This window comes from Aptenodytes patagonicus, chromosome 5 (genome assembly GCF_965638725.1).
Source record: "Aptenodytes patagonicus chromosome 5, bAptPat1.pri.cur, whole genome shotgun sequence".
NCBI classification, from domain to species: Eukaryota; Metazoa; Chordata; class Aves; order Sphenisciformes; family Spheniscidae; genus Aptenodytes; species Aptenodytes patagonicus.
In genome coordinates this window covers 41,992,071-42,011,067 of record NC_134953.1, presented here as the reverse complement: position 1 = coordinate 42,011,067, position 18,997 = coordinate 41,992,071, and the positions used below count along the sequence as shown (strand labels likewise).

The 18,997-nt window shown below is 46.0% G+C and overlaps 1 protein-coding gene across 3 annotated transcripts in view; it reads left to right on the top strand.

The window, feature by feature from the left end:
• The window catches only part of PRKG1 (protein kinase cGMP-dependent 1), a 541,470-nt gene that overhangs the window by 17,109 nt on the left and 505,364 nt on the right, over positions 1–18,997 (top strand). For 2 of the 3 annotated variants that reach the window (XM_076339489.1, XM_076339486.1), the window contains exon 1: positions 17,502–17,832. The exons of the other annotated variant lie outside the window; for it this stretch is intronic. In XM_076339489.1, coding sequence (XP_076195604.1) covers positions 17,522–17,832 — 311 coding nt within the window. In that variant the 5' untranslated portion in view covers positions 17,502–17,521. Of the gene's footprint in view, positions 1–17,501; positions 17,833–18,997 lie in introns of those variants that run through there. 3 annotated transcript variants of the gene reach the window in all.

The window sequence follows — 18,997 nt, the reverse complement described above, 5'->3', positions numbered from 1 at the left end:
CAGAGGTGGTCTTTCACCTGGAGACCATCAGGATTGCCACAGCTCTCTTGCAACAGATGGACTTGGATTGGCTGAAGATGTCCTCATTGCTCTAGAGATGGTGCTACTGCTGATATATCATGTATAGCTTGCCTACATGCTAACCCATATACATAAAATATATAGCTCCCATATATACTAGCACATGCTATATAGGTCTTTAGGTATGCTATTTGCAGCTGCCATGGTGAGAACATGAGGATGGCTTTGAGCTTGTATGATTTTTTCTGCTCCTTTTCTCTCTGGTGGTCCCATCACAAGCATTTCTCTCCCCAACCTGTATCGTAAGAGGCGGTTTTAAGTAACAGGGTTTGAAGGAGCAGCTGAGATGCTGCTGTTTCAGGCTGTTTCTGTTGTCTGAGTGCTTGTTCGCAGCAGAAGCTGCTTGAGCCTAATACTCCACTAATGAAACTATTGAGGTAGTTATTTCCCGGTGTGGAGGAAACATTTTCTGTTGACATTATCTTGGTCTAGCCTTCAGACCCACGCAATGATAATGGGATAATTACGACCCAATTTCATGTGCTTAGGCGTTGCTTTCATTACAGACAAATGTTCCTGAAGAAATGAAATGTCATCCTATTACTGGCTGATCTTTAAAACCTCTAGGTGGTCTCTCATTTTTGCCTTTACAAATATAGTTTTCACTTGTATACATTCAAAGATATATTCAGCATAAAGTAATTACTGTGTTTATCAGTGTGATAAAGCAGGCCTGGCACGCTAAAATCAATGACAGTTTACTGATCTTTAACCAACAAAAGTGTACAGGAGGTTAAACACAGATATTTCTTTTGAAGTGTACTTCCCATTTAAGAGCACTGAAGGAAAATTCAGGCTTGAAATGAGAAACGAGGCAAGTTCATTTGGGACTTGCATCATTGGCACCTCCGAAATAAGATCAAGAGCTGTGTGGAGGATGTACCACTGGTTCCTGCTCAGGGGCTCCACTGGATTTGCCTTTTGAGAAGCAGTAGGACAAGAAGAAGAAATTCAGGACAGCTTATGTGACATGTTGTTTGGTGGAGGTGAACACTGGCCACATTGCCTATGGACCCGCATTGCCTTCCCCAGCAGAGAGAAGGTGAAGGTACTGGTTTGGCTGGAGGGTGATGGTGTACGGTGCTGTGGGAAAGGACCTAGCAGCCCGCCACCAATCGAAGATGTTAAGTGAGAGGGGGGTGTTTGCAGACTGCAAAGTATATGTGCTTTTTAAACAGGTAATTAAATGGCATATGTTCATGTGGACGTTATTTATAGGCTTGGAGATTTGCAGCTACCAGCCTCATGAAATTGTAACACCCCTTTCAAGCTATTGCGCAGCCACAACTGACAAAAAGAGAGAGGAGAGCAAAACCCCTAAGTTAAAAAATCCCAGTGACCAGAAGTATATGTGGAAAAAGGACAGTATTTCAGATTGTGAAGAGCTTCAGAAGCATATCTCTAGTTGTAAAAATACCAAGTCTGAGCTGAAACTAGTAGCTAAGCAGGAGCTTTCACGTTCGAACTGCAATATGCCCCAGTATAATAAGGATCTGGCTTTGCAAGCAAATGAGACAACTGAAGTTGTGTTTGACTTGTGGCACCACTTAGTGCCAGGAGATGGACAGAGAGCCTCGAATGATGGGGCAGTGGGAAGAAAATGGTTACCGGGTGCTTCTCCATATTGATAGCTTTCTTGGGTGCACATGGACACACCTTGAAATGGAGTCTGAGCTCTGAAAATGCTGGCCCGATAGTAAAAAGACTGGTAAAACTGGGCTATTTGTCCTGGTTTTTTGCATAGCCAATCTCTCCCTAATTTTTTATTCCTTTTTAGCTCAGATGAGCTTGGTGGAGTAGTTGGTAGTGCAAGGAAAAAAGGGTTTGGTACCACTGTGTGGGAGAACCAGGGATGGATTGAGTCTGGACAGAGCATTAATTTAAATCAGGTTTAAGGCTGGGGTTGAATAGATGGATGCTATGCCATCTTCCTCCTGGCCACAGTGTCTTACAGGAGGGAAAGGTGAGAAAAGAGCAGGTGTAAGTTTATGATATGCAGCAACACTCACAAGCACCAGGTATGAAGCGTAGCGGCGTTATCCACGGTCTTTGGTCGTTGTGGAGGATGAGGGCATTGCATACATTAGGGGCTGTCAGGCTGGGTTGTGTTCTTAGTGCTGGCTTAACACCTCCAATAAGGGATGTAACACTGTAACAGGATCAGCCTAGGGTAACACAGAATATTAAAACCATAACATGTTATCTGCCTTTAGTCATAAATCACATCACAAGGTTGATGGTGGTCCCGAAATGCCTGGTTTTCCAGCACGTCCCCTGCTGCCGTGGTTATTTAATCCAGTGGGGAGGGGGTGACACTTGTCTTGCAGAGGGGGAGAGGGGCTGGGTGATGTGGGTGCTGTGACCGACCCCTCTCTCCATGCATGTGCAGAAGTGACTGATGGAGAGAGGCTGCATGAGGCTCTGGGTACCCACCATGCAGTGGTAGTGGATGGGATCATTTTGAAACACCATTTGAGGTTACCAGGCAGTCCTTTATTGCTGGAGATTAAACACCCATGGATTATTTCGGTGTTATCTTCCACGTGATAGGAAATGTTTTATGATTAAGGCAATGACAGACCCATGTCTTGTAGCCTTGACTTAAGGTTACGCATCCCTCGAGACCCTGGTGAAGGAGGCGAAATGCAAAGGACAACCCTTAGCTTAATGCTGGGAAGTGGTTAAAAAAGATCAAAAAATATGATGCTTCAGTTGCCGGGGAATGGAGGGAGGTTGCTGCAGAAGGAAAAGCTGGAGGGCTGCACAGACCCCAAGCTTTCCCGGGAATGAAAAAATGCTTTCAGGTCTGCCTCCCCACCCTCTGCTCTCGTAAAAGGACTTATAGACCAGAAATCTTTAAACAGATGGTTTGAATAAGGTAAAGTACATAGCCAACAGTGCCCTTGGGTACATCTGGGTAACCACACCACCCTCCAAGGAGCTCTGCAGATGCAACCAGAGGTTGCACTGGCCCGGTGGGACCAGGGGAGGTTGAAAGGCTGCACTGTTCGACACTGGTATTTTCATCAGTTAAACCCTGGGGAAGAATTCCTGGGTGAAAGCTGCCAAACCCCCAAAAACAACTTTTAGGTGGGGAGAAGCATCTCCTGTGTGCTGGCACACATGACTTGGCCATGCAAAATACTTTCCCTTCAGCACGGCTCTTTGCAGCGGCTGTAAATGGAGGGGACATTGGATGGCTGCAACGTCCTCCACACCAGCAACAGCAGTGAGCGACCCTGAGATGGAGAGCAAAGGGAAGATTTGTGAATAAATATGTTTGGGCAGGAAAAAAGCTGGCTGGTATGGAGCTTTTATAACATAAATCTGCTCAGCTGGTGTTGTGATGGGCACCTCAGAGCTCACCGGCAGAGCAGAGGAGAAGGTAGCTGAGGTGGCACTGCTAACATCAAGTTGTAGGTGGAGAGGTATGTGATCTACCACTTTGCTACGTGGTTCTCGTGGTTATTTGCCCTTCATGTTCAAAATAGGTGCCTCATTTTTCATTTTAATTTACCTGTCTTCCAATTCTTGTAACGCCTTTTCCTACTACTCCAAAATGCCATTTAATACTGAACGCTTCATCTACATTATAGTGTCTATATAATATAATTAAATTTTCTCTTAATCTTTTTTTTCCCATAAGCTAAACAAATCAAGCCCTTTCTGTCCTTGATAAAGATTTTTTTTTTTTCCAGCTCTCTGCTATTTGCTTGCCTTCTTCAACACCATCTCCAGCTGCTCAATATCCCCACAGCGGGGATATTAGCACTCTGAAAAGCAGTTCAGCCTGAGCCACCAATACATACGTGTCGTTATTGGTCTCTAGTCATTATTTCTCCATTTAGTTAGTTGTTTTCTACTTACACGTTTGTCATAACTTCACCCTCCAGGTTCGCATGGAGCCACTTCTTCATTGAGGCCCCCACCGAAGCAAAGGAGGAAGGTGGAGAGGTTCTTCCTAGCAGGAGGAGATCGCCCTGGCTTTTTTGGCAGCTTGCAGAGGGCAGCTGGTGGGACGGGCACAGATAAAGCTGTGGGTGGGTGATGTTCAACAGACACCCCACCCGCCCTTTTTTGGATGACCATTTCGTGGCTGTATGGTCTTTCCCTAGCTAGAAACCAGCACTTTGATTACTGGAAGAGAAAATTATTGCAAAGATTATGAGGGAAGGATGTCTGCCTGCTTGCAATCTTGCCCCTTAAAATGTATTATATTGACTAGCCAAAAGAAAAAGGTGCTTAGCAGGGAGATGCATTTTTTCAGTTTCCTTTGAACTCACTAGCATTGTCTATAAATCAAGCACTGGACATAGGGAGATTTAATGCATGATGCTTTTTGGTGGCTAAATGCAACCCTTCCCATTTCCCTTCTGTAATCCCCAGGATAAAGCAAGCACGACGGCGGAGCTGGCCCTCGTGGGGCAGTGCTTGGCTTTGTCTGCCAAGTCTAATAACTGGCATTGACTCTGAACAACTCCTTTGAAAGAGCTATAAGGTATAAATAATTAATACCTGTTAAATTATTCAAGCTGGAAATATAGTACGTGAATTCAGCAAGCTGACCAGGATACGAATGAGTAATTATGTTAATTAACCCATGCAGCTAGCAGGAGCTGCAATTAGTTCATGTTTTAGGCTGCTTTATGTTTTTAGGAACAGAAATGAGCTAAAAATAAATAGAAATAAAGTAAAGCTATAGTTAAAAACTATGGGTTAAACGATGTGGTTTGAATGATCAAATGGCTCTTCTTGCCTTCAAGGGGGGAAGCAGGTACATTTTTTAAAAGCTTTAACCACTGCTCTCTGCAAGAACTTGAAGATGTTTCTGAAAAGTATTAGTAACGTAATGCAATAAGTTATCCTCTAGAAGCTCTGCTCCAGTCTCTGCACATTTCTATCATTTCTTTCCTATGTGTTGCTGAAGAGGTAGAGAGGTAGGGAAAAAAAAATCAAGTATGTATTTTTTTAAACCCATTAGCATCATGGAAGAAGTCCTAATAACGATGTACAAATTGAAGGTCTAGTTTTGCAAACATGTAACTTGCCATTCAGTGGGCAGTAAAACCTGACTGTACAGTAAAAGGCTTTTCCAGTAAAAAGAAAAAAAGTATGTAGTAGTTACAAAGGAAAAATATTGCATTAATTTGAAGCTTTGTGTTCAACTAATTAGTGTCAACTGAGATTTTAGGACTGGAAATGGTCATCGTCCAAATGCTCTGTCTGCACTACTCTCTCCAGTAGATGAATAACGCCTAGCCTCAGGAAAACAGGTCTTTTTTTCCAGAAAGTTGGAACTGGTTGTGTTGTAGGCAGATGATTGATTTACACTATAGGCCTTCATATGGAAATACACCCTCTCTCTGACTCTTCCTACTTATTCATATAAGTGGATATATGCAGATTTGGTTCTCTTTTTGTGTGCTGTTTTTTTTTCCCTAAAGGCATCATGCTGAAAATGTGTCTAGGACTCCTTATTTACATGGGGAAGCATCTGCCATCCTGATTTCTCAAGGGACGTTTCAATAAGTCTGTTTGGGTCTAAAGGAAAATCTCTTGGAAGATTCCTGTTTTCCTCCTGCTCGTTTTGTTAATAAGCATTGCTTTTTGCTGTGAAGGTAATTCTTAGTTAGTATTGAATTTAAATGGATGCAGTTTGTTATGGAATTAGAAGAACCCTGTTAAAATGGGTTAATGAGAGATAAATTTAAGAAATGCTTTTGATTTCCCAAGATGAAATGGAAAGGCTTGGCATTTACCTCTGCTCTGAGCTTTCCCTCTCAACAAGGAATTACCCAGGTGAAGTGAATTCTCCACTGAAAATCTCAAAACCTGCTTCAGCTCTCATAGTTTTGGTGAAACTTTTTAATAGGTTGCACTGATATGCAGATGTTAGTTGCATATTTGTGGTAATTGCAAATAATGCCTCTTAATAAAAGTAAGAGAACAAGCCACAGGTGAGAAATGGACTCCTTTCCATCAATGAATGTGTAAGACCATTATTCGAGAAAAGGGTTGTGTTGCAAAGCAGAGATGTTTGGTGCAGTTCTTGTCCATGCAGGTTCATGGAGATGCCTTAATACTCCCCGAGATTTCAAATCCAGCTCAGGCTGTGGCAACCTGTGAACAAGAAATGATTATGGCATATCAGTTGTTGCTTATGCCTTCAAAAGAGCACAGATTGCAGAATTTTGCTCATTCATAGGCTGGATATCAGACATAGGGTTCACATCTCCAATTTCATCTCCTGGTAGATATTTTGTGGCTTATTTCATATAGATGTCGCAAATATATTTTGTGGCTTAGCCTCAAAATCATGCCTCTTTCTTCCAGCATTATTATCTGGGCTAATAAAAGGTTTTACCCTTCTTTACAATGTAAACTGGGACATGCTTTAACTTATTTTCAGCTAGACCCTGGGCTGACCTTGCTTTGCCACCAAAGAATTGGGTACTGTACCGTTTCAGCCTAGGGATAAATTTATTTCCCTGAATCTCATAATCTGTTTGGGTTTGATTTACCTTTTAAAAACATTATTTACCCCATCTCCTGAGTGTCCCCTACAAAAATATGTAGAAGCTTGAGGGGAAAAAAAAAAAATCTGTTTAAATCTTCCATTCTAGTGGGGCTCCTGTATTGATTCTTTCCTCATAATTTAGACCTCCATGCTCAGCATTTGCTGTTCTGCTGCCCAATCAGTACCAATTCCATCTGGAAATTAATGTTTTTAAATAAGAGTTTGTTTGCAAAGTTTAACTTTATCTGTACATCTGAGGAATTTGGGAAGCTGGTTTTTTTGAGGTGATGGATTAATTGCAATTGCAGTGATATATGTGTATATGTATGGTGGTATTAGCATGAGCTATTTTAATTGAATTGACTTTTCTGAGAGTTTACAAGGGAATATAAATGGAAAGTAAAAAGATTCAGACTCCTGAAAATGGAATAATTTAAAATCTAAAGAAATGAAACTAAATACAGAATTGTGGTATATAGTGAAAATGAAATGTCTTCCTTTTTCAGATTGGTCTTTCAACTGGTCATTAATACTAAAAGATAGAGATTTTTAGGTTTATGTGTCCTGACTTTTATGTGCGTGCTCGGAGTTGTTGCATGTTATCGTAGTGGCAGCATGTAGTGGCAGCATGTACTGGGTGTTGGGCCAAGAGCCAGAAATTGGTGCGAATCAATGATTTAATGTCTATTACTGAATCAAATCATTGATTCAAGCTTTCAACAAATCAATCTATATCTTTTGCGTCTCTTTAGGGGGACCACATACAGGTGTGGTAGAGAAAACCTACCTAAAATGTGATGTCTGGTCTGTTGGGACTTGCAGGTAGAGTTATTATATCTCTAAAATAATTTGCTTATCAAGTGAACTGAATATTAAGAAGAAAGAAGGCTGTGAGTTTGACTACTATAAGGGACATAGAGAGAGACAGTACTGTGGTTTTATAAATGCCCACTTTATATAAATATGCCCCTTAATATGCCACACATTCACTTCTTCAGAGTTGTAGTAGCTAACTTGAGAAAAACTTGCAATATTAATCCTATTCTCTTGCTGAGAAATAGAATTTATTAATAGATCAGTGGGAACTTAAAGCTGAGTTTGAGCAATACTCTTGGCCCCCTTTTTTTTTCTAATGCATGCATATTTATGTTTCTATATTGCCTTTTGATTGAGTGTTTTGGGTTTTTTTGGGGTTTTTTGATGTTTTGTTGTTTTTTAGTGGTGGTGGTGATTCAACAAGTATTTGGTGTGAAGGTTTGCAGCCATGCTCCTCAAGCTAGGAGAGCAGGGCAGTAGAGGGCGGCATTACTCCTTGTGTTTTGTGCTTTCTCCTCCTAAAAGAAATGAGAATTAAAAAGCAGGGGAAAAAAAAGAATGCAGAGAATGCTGTGCCTGCCAGAGCTGCAGGCCATGTAAGGGAACAGAGCAGGGCCAAACACCCACCCCACGGGGAGGTGGCACACAGCACTTCACGCCACATCATGCCCAAATCATGAGCTGAAAACAGTTGTTTAGCTGATAGTCATGGCTTTTAAGCAAAAAAGAAAAAGGAAAAGAGTGGGTTTAAAAAAACCAAATTGACGTTTGTTTATCTGTAAAGGAGCAGGGGGATTTTTGAAGTGGGTTGTGAATTTGCACTCTTGTTCCAGGGACCAGAAGTATAAAATACGTTGCCTTCCTGTCTGCTACAATGCAGGTTTCTATGCTGCGTACCATAGAATCATAGAATCATTAAGGTTGGAAAAGACCTCTAAGATCATCGAGTCCAACCATCGACCCAACACCACCATGCCCACTAAACCATGTCCCTAAGCACCTCATCTACACGTCTTTTAAATACTTCCAGGGATGGTGACTCAACCACTTCCCTGGGCAGCCTGTTCCAATGTTTAACCACTCTACCAGTATCGGTCCTTCCTATTCTAACAACACAAGACCCTTTCACAGCATGTCAGATGCTTTGAAGATGAGCTTGTACACTGAGCTTTGTGTATACGGATTGCATAACTTAGGGTATGAAGAAATTGCGCTGTTGTTTGGGCCAAGCCACTCAAGTAAAAGCATAGACAATAAAGCTTCAACAGAAATAGTTCTTGCAGAGAAGTAGCCTGTAAAAGGTCAATACCAACCTAGAAATCTTTCTTTCTAGAGCATAGAGAAGCAGACCCAAAGTGCACGTTGCCTTTGCAGCATCATCACTTGCAAAGGATTTTTCCTTCTAGGTTTGAGGAAGTTCTCACAAGTTGGTATCATAATCAGCAGTGAAAATCATGCTGTTCTCCACTCAGATCAAAGATTAGGAGGCGGTGAGGAAGATGTGCAGGGGTGAACCTTCCCAGCATGTTTTATGGTGGAGAAGAGTTGCATAGGTGAACTTTCCCAGCATGTTTCAATGCATGTTTTAATACTACACAACGGAGGGGAGTCAGGGTCAGAGCAAAACCAGCTGGAGATGGAGCTGGAGTCAGAAAAGGCACTGCAGCCCTGGTTTCGCACAGCCCAACTTGCCTGCGGCTGGTGAGGAGATGCAGTTGCACATCCTCCTCCAAGACGAGGTAGTGCAGTGAGAGCGAGGAGGGAGCCCTGCACCTTACCCAGGGGTTTAGCTGCTGATTTGAAGCAGAAATTGTGCAAAGGTGAGAATAAAAATGCTGCCCGTCCCCTGATTCACCCAACGCAGCAGGGCAGTCAGTTGAAAGATGTTGGCAATGCTTAGGAAATCAGGCGAACACTGGCCTCTAATGCTCTGATGAGTAGAGCAATCAATTTGAGCAAACACTGACAAAGAGAAAACTCTGAGCATACCATTTTTACACACTCAGAGAGCCCAACCTGATGAAGTTTCCCCAAGCATGAATAAGAAATAGCTGTAGAAGTCAGTGGAGTGCTGTAAAACCTTTGTGAAACCTGATGTGAGCTCCTGTTTGCAGATTGTGCCTGGATGATTCATGGATATTTCCTTGGTACCTTAACGAGCCGGGTCCTCTGTGGGACGCAGCCCTTTATCTGAGCCTTAAATGATCACGGGGATCAACTTTGAGTACAAACCTTTTCTGGAAATGTTTTCTGCAAGAGAGGGTTTAGCATTGCTAGAATTGCGGACATAAGCATTTCTAGGTGCTTAAATAAAAGACTGGTACTTCAGTAAAGTGTTTCTAGTTGCTCAGGACATGCAGATGTCAGAAAAAGACTTCAGCATAAATTCTAGCACTTACCTGTTTCTAAAAAGGAAGGCAACTTTCAGTGCAACTTGTATTTATCTTTAAGAAATACCAACCTGTTGTCCAGTCATGTAAAACACAGGCTTAAAATCTATGCTTTGTACTTATTGTTATAAATACCTGAAACATTCAAATAATAATTTTTAATAAGCAGAGGGATTAATTTGATTACCTAAAGAGACGGTGCACTTGTTCATGATGCATACATCATAAAATAATGGTAATGCACTGGTTATTTTCATATCGGTGGTAACAGAATACATGTTTATTTCTAATCCAATTTCAAATATAAATGAATTGTTTTGAAGGTTGGATAAATCAGCCCAACAGACCAAGGCAATTACGGTAGGTGAGTGATGCATTACTGGCAAGGAGAGATTAGAAACACTGCAGGATCCAAAAGGGCGATGAGAGGAAGCACCCGGAATTGCAAACGCTCAGGGCTGAAAAGTGGTTTGCTACCATTAAACCTGGGAAGTTAAGAAATGGCATCAAGCAGCTTCAAAATCAGGCTGTAGAAATGAGCTGCTATTAATTAAAATAATCTGGGGGGAAAACAAGTATCTTGTGTTCATACCTTCCTGAGTATTTTGCTTTTCACCTCTTGCAACTGGAGAACCGTGATTAAAAAAATCACCATGTTGCGGAAGGCAACAGAGGTTGGATGAAGGAAAAGATGTAACTGCGTGGTAACAGCTGATGAGTTTAGCTGTGTTTGTGTAGTGTTTTAAAAGTATACCATGAAGAATTGCAGGCTGGCTCACAAGACAAACCTCACTTTTGGTCAATGCAAGTTTTTACCAGCATATTGCTGAATACCAATGCAAGAGTTGCTACTCCAAAATGTGCCACTAGAAGCTGTTGTTGCTGGTTAGAATCCTACATAAAGACAAACGAAGAGATGATCTCACATGCGAAAGGTTAGTAGGAGCAGATGAAGTCAGAAACAAAGGCAGAAAGCTGGGATTTGACCCCATATGTCCTGACACCCCATTAAGTTCCTGATTGCCTGGGCTGTGTAACATGGTAAGGTCAGATCTGTATTCTGCTCAAGTGCCTTTCCTAAGCAATGCAATACAAAGGTGACACGCAGTGTGTTAGGCAGCTGTAGGGTTTCTGGCTGTGTCAATGGCTTTGTAAGGGTCTTGCCTCTGAAAAGTGAGGTTTGGGAAACTTTTGGTAACCTGTGTGTGTTGATCATTCAATGACTGAATGAATTGCAGAGCTTTTTGGCATTAGGATGTTGTCCCTGTTGTGTGATCAGGCTGGGTTGTTTTCATCCTTGGGCAGTAACCCATGCCATTTGGTGCGTTGGCTGGGTGATAGATGAGTTGCTGAGCTTTCCCACTCCTTCACTGCGACACTGAGACATCATACAGCGGGAGGAGGAATGTATGTTGAATAGTGAAGATAAAAGGGTCACTGAGCATGGGCTGTCCTGGGCGGTTAAACTCTGGTTGATGAGAAGTGCAAGGAAGCTGGCCTGGCTATCCTGGCTGTCTCTCCATGAAAATCAGTGGCCTCAGACCCAACACATGGCTCCCGCCTTCCTTCAAACATTTCAGCTTCTCCCAATCTCACGGATACATGCGTGAGAGCCAGAATGAATCTGTTTTTCCAACTATGTCAACTGAGTTCCTACAAACTTCACCTCCATTATATCCTGTATCTCATGGCTCCAAGACTAGATCTGCATCCTTACATTTAGCTTAATTGGTCCCTGGGTTCATTTCCTGGTAGCTTAAGGCTGAAAGCAAAAGAAAACTACATTTCCAGGGCTCTCCTTGTCTAAATGCTGCTTTTGCTCTATATAGTCAGTGCCCTGGGACTGTTGAGAAAAGCAGGGGCATAGTTAGTGTCTAATTGTAGTAACTGCAAAACAGCACTAAGTATTTATGTTGGCAGTTTTCAGAACAAATCGCTGCTTAGCATGAGCCTAAAGAGACTTCTTAAGGCAGATGAATCATTTTGAAGCCGCTTCTGACTTAATCCAGCCCACGGGAAGACATGTCTAAGCTCTGCTCGAGTCTGACTTTGCCAGGCAGTCCAGTCCTTTCCGGCAGGTGGGAAAAAATCAACCGGTCACTTGAGGTGTGTATGGACAGGAGGGATCAGGATCAGGGATGGTGGTTCCCACACCTGACCTACCTGGACATCTGCTGCTATTTGCAGCTCCTATCTAGGGGCACATGGAAAATGTGTTTACTCTTTCCTGGAGAAAGTCCAGCCCCAAAGATTTCATTTAGGCTGAGGATATGAGAAGCTGCTACCAGGAAGCCAATAGCGTCCCCTCCTAGCCCACAGGGACTCATGAGCAGCTGAACCAGCACTGAGGCGAAGGGGTGCGGAGACCCACTGCCACTACATGCAACCACCTGATGGGGTGAGCTGTTGAAAATCCAGCTTTCCATGCAATCATGGGAGAAGAAGCCAGGCTTAGAAAGACATCTTTCAATTAAAGTGTGTCAGATGGTTTTTGGGGGGCAGAGGATCTATGGTTTCTGTAGACACATAGGCAGGACTGGTGTGAATAGGGTCTTCTTAGTGGGAAAAAGAAGTCATAAGGACTGTTTTCATTGCTCTAATGGAAGGAAAAAGCTTTGAAGGGCTTGTTGAATGTGTATTCAACTTCTGGATATTGAGAATAATTTATTGTGCCATTTTTATGTAAAATTCATGTTCCTCCCATAAAGATGACTGATACTCTTCTACTGTTTCAGCTCTGCAGCCCACCCAGCAGGAACCACAGGTACAAGCTTTCCTCCAGCCTGGAAGAACAACTAGGGGAGGGTTATCTCTTACCTTGCCAGTGCGTTAGGTCCTTTGTGCCATCTATTTTTCCAGGCAAAGGACCCACAAAAGACAAAGGGAAACTTGAATCTGATTCTGGCACATGCATCTGTACACACAAGTGGAGGAGGGCTTGGAATCAGTGTGTTACAAGGATAATTCTGCGCTATTATACACTTATAATGTCTCATCCCTTTGCCTTGCTTGACACAAACATTCATTTTTGTGTTATTATGTATGCCCCTAATGTGATATAAAAAGCTAAGCATATTACTAATTGCAGTACAGCACACATTTTTTTCTTGTCTCTGCAGTGAGCATTTTCTTGTAACATTAATAGGGGTATTTTTTTTTTCTCGTACACTCTACTCCAAATGATCCTCATCCTGGGAGGAATTCCTAGGGCAGGCTGGAGCGGTTGCATGCTCTTCACAAGAGCTACTTCTCAGTGTTTCTTGCTGATAATGGAAAGAATCTACATACTAAAGGAAAATCCTTGAGATAATCCAGTTGAGATGTTGATTTGACTTTCAGCACTCAGGAATCAATGGGGTTTAAAAGACAGCACTTGCTGCAAGAGGGCCCAACCCTGGATATCTCCATCCCTTCGGTGGGGAGGAACAAACAGGTTTCAGCTTCATTTTTAGAGTCCTCAAAAAGGACCAAAATAAGAGGGAATGTCCAATGTCAAGAGACAATAGGACTTACTTTCGGAGATAAATGGGGCTGAAGCACTCCCCAAATACTGCCAATTCCTGCTCCTTGGTCTTGGCAAGGCTGCTTTGACACAGTAGTTCCAGCCTCATCCCCATCCTTGGGGGCTGAATTATTTTCCAGCTGCCCCCTGCAAATCTGTAGGGCATTGTGGCCCCAGAAGGAGCTACCGGAGGCACTCTGTTTGGGGCAAAAGGCAAAAAGAATGGCCAAATGTGCCCTAGGGAGGAGTCAGATGTGTTCATGTTTCAGTAGATGGCACTCCTTCCTCTGCCTCAGGGACTGGCGTGAATTTTGGGTGTATGGTGGAATAGGGGGGGTAGCATCCCACGGATGAGACGTGGTGACTTTCCAGGGTGAACTGCAACTTGAGTTGGTTATAGCATGCTTCTTGCAAGAGTTCAGTTCATGTACATGCTGCTTTCCTCTAGATCTTCCTGTATTTTTAGTCTTTCCTTCTTCACATCGTAAAGGTGTTGCTGTGAATATGCACGTAGGGAATGCATTTGGCTTTGCAACCAGCTGTGTGCCATTGGTAGGTAGAGTCCCATGGGTCACACACCTTTCCAAATCTGCACAAAGCCCCGACCAGCAGAGAAATGCATTGCATAATCCAAGCGGTTCAACTTTCTACCACAGGCTGATCTGCTCCCGTAGATATTTTGGGGAAAAAAGTAAGGATTGGCATTGGAGTGGATTAGGCAGGGGAAAAAAAATGCTTCCGGGAGGAGGAAAATGTTTATGTATGTACTCAGTGATGTATCTCCAACTTCTCCGTCCATGCTGTCCTGGCCGGCTGTAGCAAGGTGACATTTGCCCGTCAGCGATCCCGCTTGCTACCTGAGCTTTGATTGGCAAGCCCAGGGAGATGTTTGCAGAATAGAGAGCTTTCAAATATGTTTTTAGCTTGGAAGATGGCAGCTGAGGGGGTGCATTTGGTGACAGATGATCCTTGAAAGGTTTAGAAACAAAAGCTGTTAAAACCTAGGAGCTGTGCAGAGGGGAAATACTGTGAGTATATTAGAGCCTATTCGAAGAGAAGAAACATCCCTGTTTCGTGTGATTCCCATCAGCAAGCCTCGGCACGCGGTGTTTTGGGGCAGAGAGGATGCTGTCTGCAGATGCTCTTTTATTCAGCTTCCTGTTTACTTGACATCCAGGCACAGTATCGCAGTGGCCGTATCAGAAAAAGGCTTTGGGACAACCGTAGCCAAAGACTCCTTTAACAAACCACAAGCAGCTTCGGCCCGTCCTCCAGAAACCCAAGCCAGTTAGTGCATTCCTGCCATTCTTCTCCCTAAAGCTGTTTCTTTCCGTTCACTGGATCAAGAAGACAAAGCAGCTGCTCTGAGAGTCTGAGATTTTTTTATTGGGAACTTTAAGTTGAAAGGAATGGGATCAGAGGATTTATTTTTATCGGAGTGGGGCGGTACCCTGGGATCCCTCAGATTACACACTAGCCAGTACCAGGAAAGCCTGAAGTATGAACCACAGGGAGGAGATCTGCACTCGCCCAATAGTTTCTTTGGGAGAGCAGTGAATAGTTGAAAATAGGCAACTGCTGGCTGCCTTCCCACGGCAGAACTCGGCTGTCAGGTTATGAAGCCTGTTGGGCTGCTTTGGCCTCATCCTTAAATCAGGGAAGACCAGCCTTAGACTTGACAGCTGCTGATTATAGTCCCAAATCTAAAACTGAGCCATAAAATCTCTCTTTAGACTTTGTAGGTGTTATGAAAATCTGCTTCCCACCTGTAAATAAATATTTTCTTTAGATATACTCAGCTAAATTCCTCGCCAGTTTTATTTCCCGTAATTTCTCACGTTTTTCTTCAGATCCTTTCTGACCTAGGTACTGTTACCTCAGTCCCAGGCTGTGCACCTCTAATAGAAACTGAGTAATGTGGCTTTACTGCTTGTCATCAAGAAATTATGCACAAGTTTCCCCCCAGGGCTGTTACTCTTTTGAAGCCTGGTGGGCTTCAGTTAACCGTATCGCCATCTCCCTCATCCAGAAGTTGGTGTCACTTCTGTAGGGAGGAAAACAATACAACTTTAAGCATGTTGGCTGAATGCTATTAAAATATTTTATTTATCATTGATTTCTAGTTTATAGGCAGCAGGAGTGCATCTGTTTAACACCAGTCTTCTTTAAAATGGAAATGTTTAGAAGATATTTGGTACTTCTGTTCCTAGTGAGTTATGCAAGATTGAAATGGAGGGAATATACAGTAAAAAATGCTGTCTGAACTTAAAGCACTTTCGCAACCTGTGAAAACAACCAGGGGACTTTGCTTTTGTGCCTCGTACATATGCATCAAGAGGACTGAAAACTGAAGCATTTTACATAACCCAATTTTTTTTTTTTTATGTGCATCTCAAAAATGCAGGAGGTATCAAATACGTTGAAGAACCTGCAAAGCCTCATGCTTATGAACAGAGGTCAGGCCCTTTCAAACAAGTGTTGAACAGGGAGCAGTTGTAATTCCTTATCCATTCTTTTTTTTTTAATTTATTTTATAAAGACCATCTGCAGGTTGAAAGCTGGAACTTTGGACTCAGCCAAGCACCAGTATGTAACAGTAAAAAAACAACAAATCAAAAAAGCTCAATCCCATAAACACAGTCTCTGTCTGGATGTCTCATTTCCAACTAATGGCTGAATGGGAGGTCTAGACACACTGCTAACAGCAGATACAAACATGTAGGTACCACTCACCTCCAAAAAATGTATCCATGACTGCATCCTACCTCCCCAAATCAAACTCCCAGAAAGGGAACTGAAGTAGCTCCTTCTGCTGCCCTGAAAACATCCAAGCACGAAACTGTGCCTGTGCCCCCTGCAGAAGCTCTTGCGGGGTGCCTGCGCCTAGCTGGGCTGTGGGGGTTTTTACCACCGGCTCCTCCAGACTGTGCAATCTTATTGGGGAAACCCCTAAACCAGCTCTTTTCTTGCTCACAGATCCCTCTTTCTGCCCTGGAGGGCCAAGCCCAGGAGCCGCGTTGTCACAGCGTACATCACTGTCCCTTCAGCGCCTGGCAAATGCAGGCAAGACAAAAGAAAACTGAGCCACTTGGCACCGAGGGCTCAGCCAATGCGGCTCATTTATTTTATTTTGTTATTTTTGTGCTGCAGACCCGTGGACTGTATCACACAGGTAGAACCGGCATGTGGCGGTTTGTTGGCACGCAGAAAATCCTAGTGCATGAGGCGTCGTGCTCACACACTGGGAAAATCCTATCGTGTTTGGTACAGCAGAAACTAGCTTATGCTTTCATGTCGGTATTGGGGCTACACAGAAAGTGTATTATTTCCCATGTATTAAGTTAGGGGTTTTTTTTTAGTGCTCTAAGACGCATATGCCCTGCCTCCAGGCTTTTCCAGTGCAGACATACTTGACCAATATTCACATTAAAATCTGGGTTTTTGGAGCCCAAAGCATGCTGAGACTGAGCAGGAGCCATGCCAGGCACTGACTTGTGCTTTCACTCAGAGAAGACAACAAAAATTGGCTGTTTAAAAAAAAAAAAAAAAGTAAATGGGAGATAAGCCGGGCAAGTTCTGTACGGAAAAAGTAGCAACCTTCATTGGAGCAGAGGAGGGGAAGGGAGAGGACTAGGGGACACACCGAAAGTGGGACGGAGAGGGCAGGTTTGTGCAGCCATCTCCCAGGGTTTGGACCTGTTTGATGGCCTCCTCCTGCAATAGGACGGGAGGGGAGGGCTCGGCACAGGCTCCCGGCAGCGGAGCGCTCCCGCAGCCCCGGGAGGAGCCGCCGGCCAGCCCCCTCCCCGCATCCCCCGCTGGGCGACCCCGCGGGCCGGCGGCGCGGGGGCGTGGGCGGTGCGAGGAGCCGGCGGGGAGTGCATGTGCATCCTCGCAGCGCCCCTGCCTCCCTCCCCGCCGCCTTCCCTCCTTCCCTCCCCCTCCGCGTGTGTGTGTGTCTCCCGCTCCCTCTCCAGCCTCGCCTGACGCAGGCGAATCGAAATCGCCCCTAACAACCCGGCTCCGGAGCGCGGTGCCGGCGGCGGGGGTCCGGCTGCGGTGGGGCCCCGGCGGGCAGCGGGGCCGCGCCGGGCCGGGCCGGGCCGGGCCGGAGGGGGCGGCGGAGGCGAAGTTGGCCCAAGTGCGGGGAGGCGGCGGGCGGCCCGGGGGGGGAAGTTGCCGGGAGAGGCGAGGGGCGAGCGAGGCGGCAGGACCATGGGCACTTTGCGGGATTTACAGTACGCGCTACAGGAGAAGATCGAGGAACTGCGGCAGCGGGATGCGCTCATCGACGAGCTGGAGCTGGAGTTGGACCAGAAGGACGAACTGATCCAGAAGCTGCAGAACGAGCTGGACAAGTACCGCTCCGTGATCCGGCCCGCCACCCAGCAGGCGCAGCAGCAGAGCGCCGGCACCTTGCAGGGGGAGCAGAGGACCAAGCGGCAGGCGATCTCGGCCGAGCCCACCGCCTTTGACATCCAGGATCTCAGCCACGTCACCCTCCCCTTCTACCCCAAGAGCCCACAGTAAGCAGGGGGTTTACCCCGGGTACCCTCCGCCCGCGGGGAGCGGAGCGCTCCGTACCTCGCCTCTTCATCCGCTGCGCTCAGCCCCTCTCGCCCCCTTCTCCCCTCGCTGCCTGCGGGGCAGCTGGCGGACGCCTCTTCCCCTCCATTCCCCGTTCTCGCTGCTGCCGCCGCCCGCCGGGGAGGGACCGGGGGGGGGCGCGGAGCGAAGCCCCGAAGCGCGGCCGCCCCGGGTGTCGTCTGGCCCCGCACCCTCCCGGGTGGCCCCGCGATCCACGGGGTGGGAAAGTTGCGAGCTCCGGGCTTCGGGGCTTGAGGTGGGGATGTGTGACAGGGGTGAGCCCCGAGGTGGAGGCTCCCCCCCCCGCCGCGGCCCGGCCGGGCTCCTTTCGGACCCGGCCGCCCCCCCATCCCGCCGGGGGAGGCACGGCGGCGAGCTCGGGCAGGGGCGGGCTGCCGCCGAGGGAGTTTCTGCTGCTGGCGGGTTGAACGGAAGCGCATCGCGGTCTCGGGGGCTTTACCCCTGCGGGAGGGGATGGGAGAAATACGGGGGTCTCCCCCCTCCGGGGAGGAGCGGCGTCCTGCAGGGAGCGATTCACAGCGGGGCGGGCAGGGATGGGCAGCGTGCGGGCAGGGAAACTTGGAGCCTGGCGGGGTGCGGTGCCCGGGTCTCCAGCAGCCTTCTCGCCGCCCTACCTGGCCTCCCTTGCCCGGTGGGTGCTGGTGTTTTGGGGAGGAGGAAGGCAGTGGCAGAGGCTTGTTGCAGTGTCCTGGTCCGGTGGAGGGTGTGGGGGGGTGGCGGGAAGGGAAAGTTGCGGGGAACCTCGGCTCCCAGCACGCCCGGGAGATGCTCTGCCCCGGTTTCACAATTGCCGCAGACTAGGAAAATTAGAGCGATTTAATGGAGAAAACGGAGACCTCGCAGGAGCGGGATCACTCCCCCCGTTAGTACCCTTTCCTAGCCAGTAAATCAGAATGCATTTGGTTCACCACTCCTTAAGGGGGAAAAAAAAAAAAAAGAGGGGAAAAAGAGATTATCCGCTGCTGAAGTGCCTGGTTTCATGTGCAAGCACTGTGGAGGGCGGCGGGGGCCGGCCCGGGGCTCGCCTCCCCCTGCCCGCTGCTGCCGGGCCGTGCCCCTCGGCTGGCGGCAACCAGGGCTCAA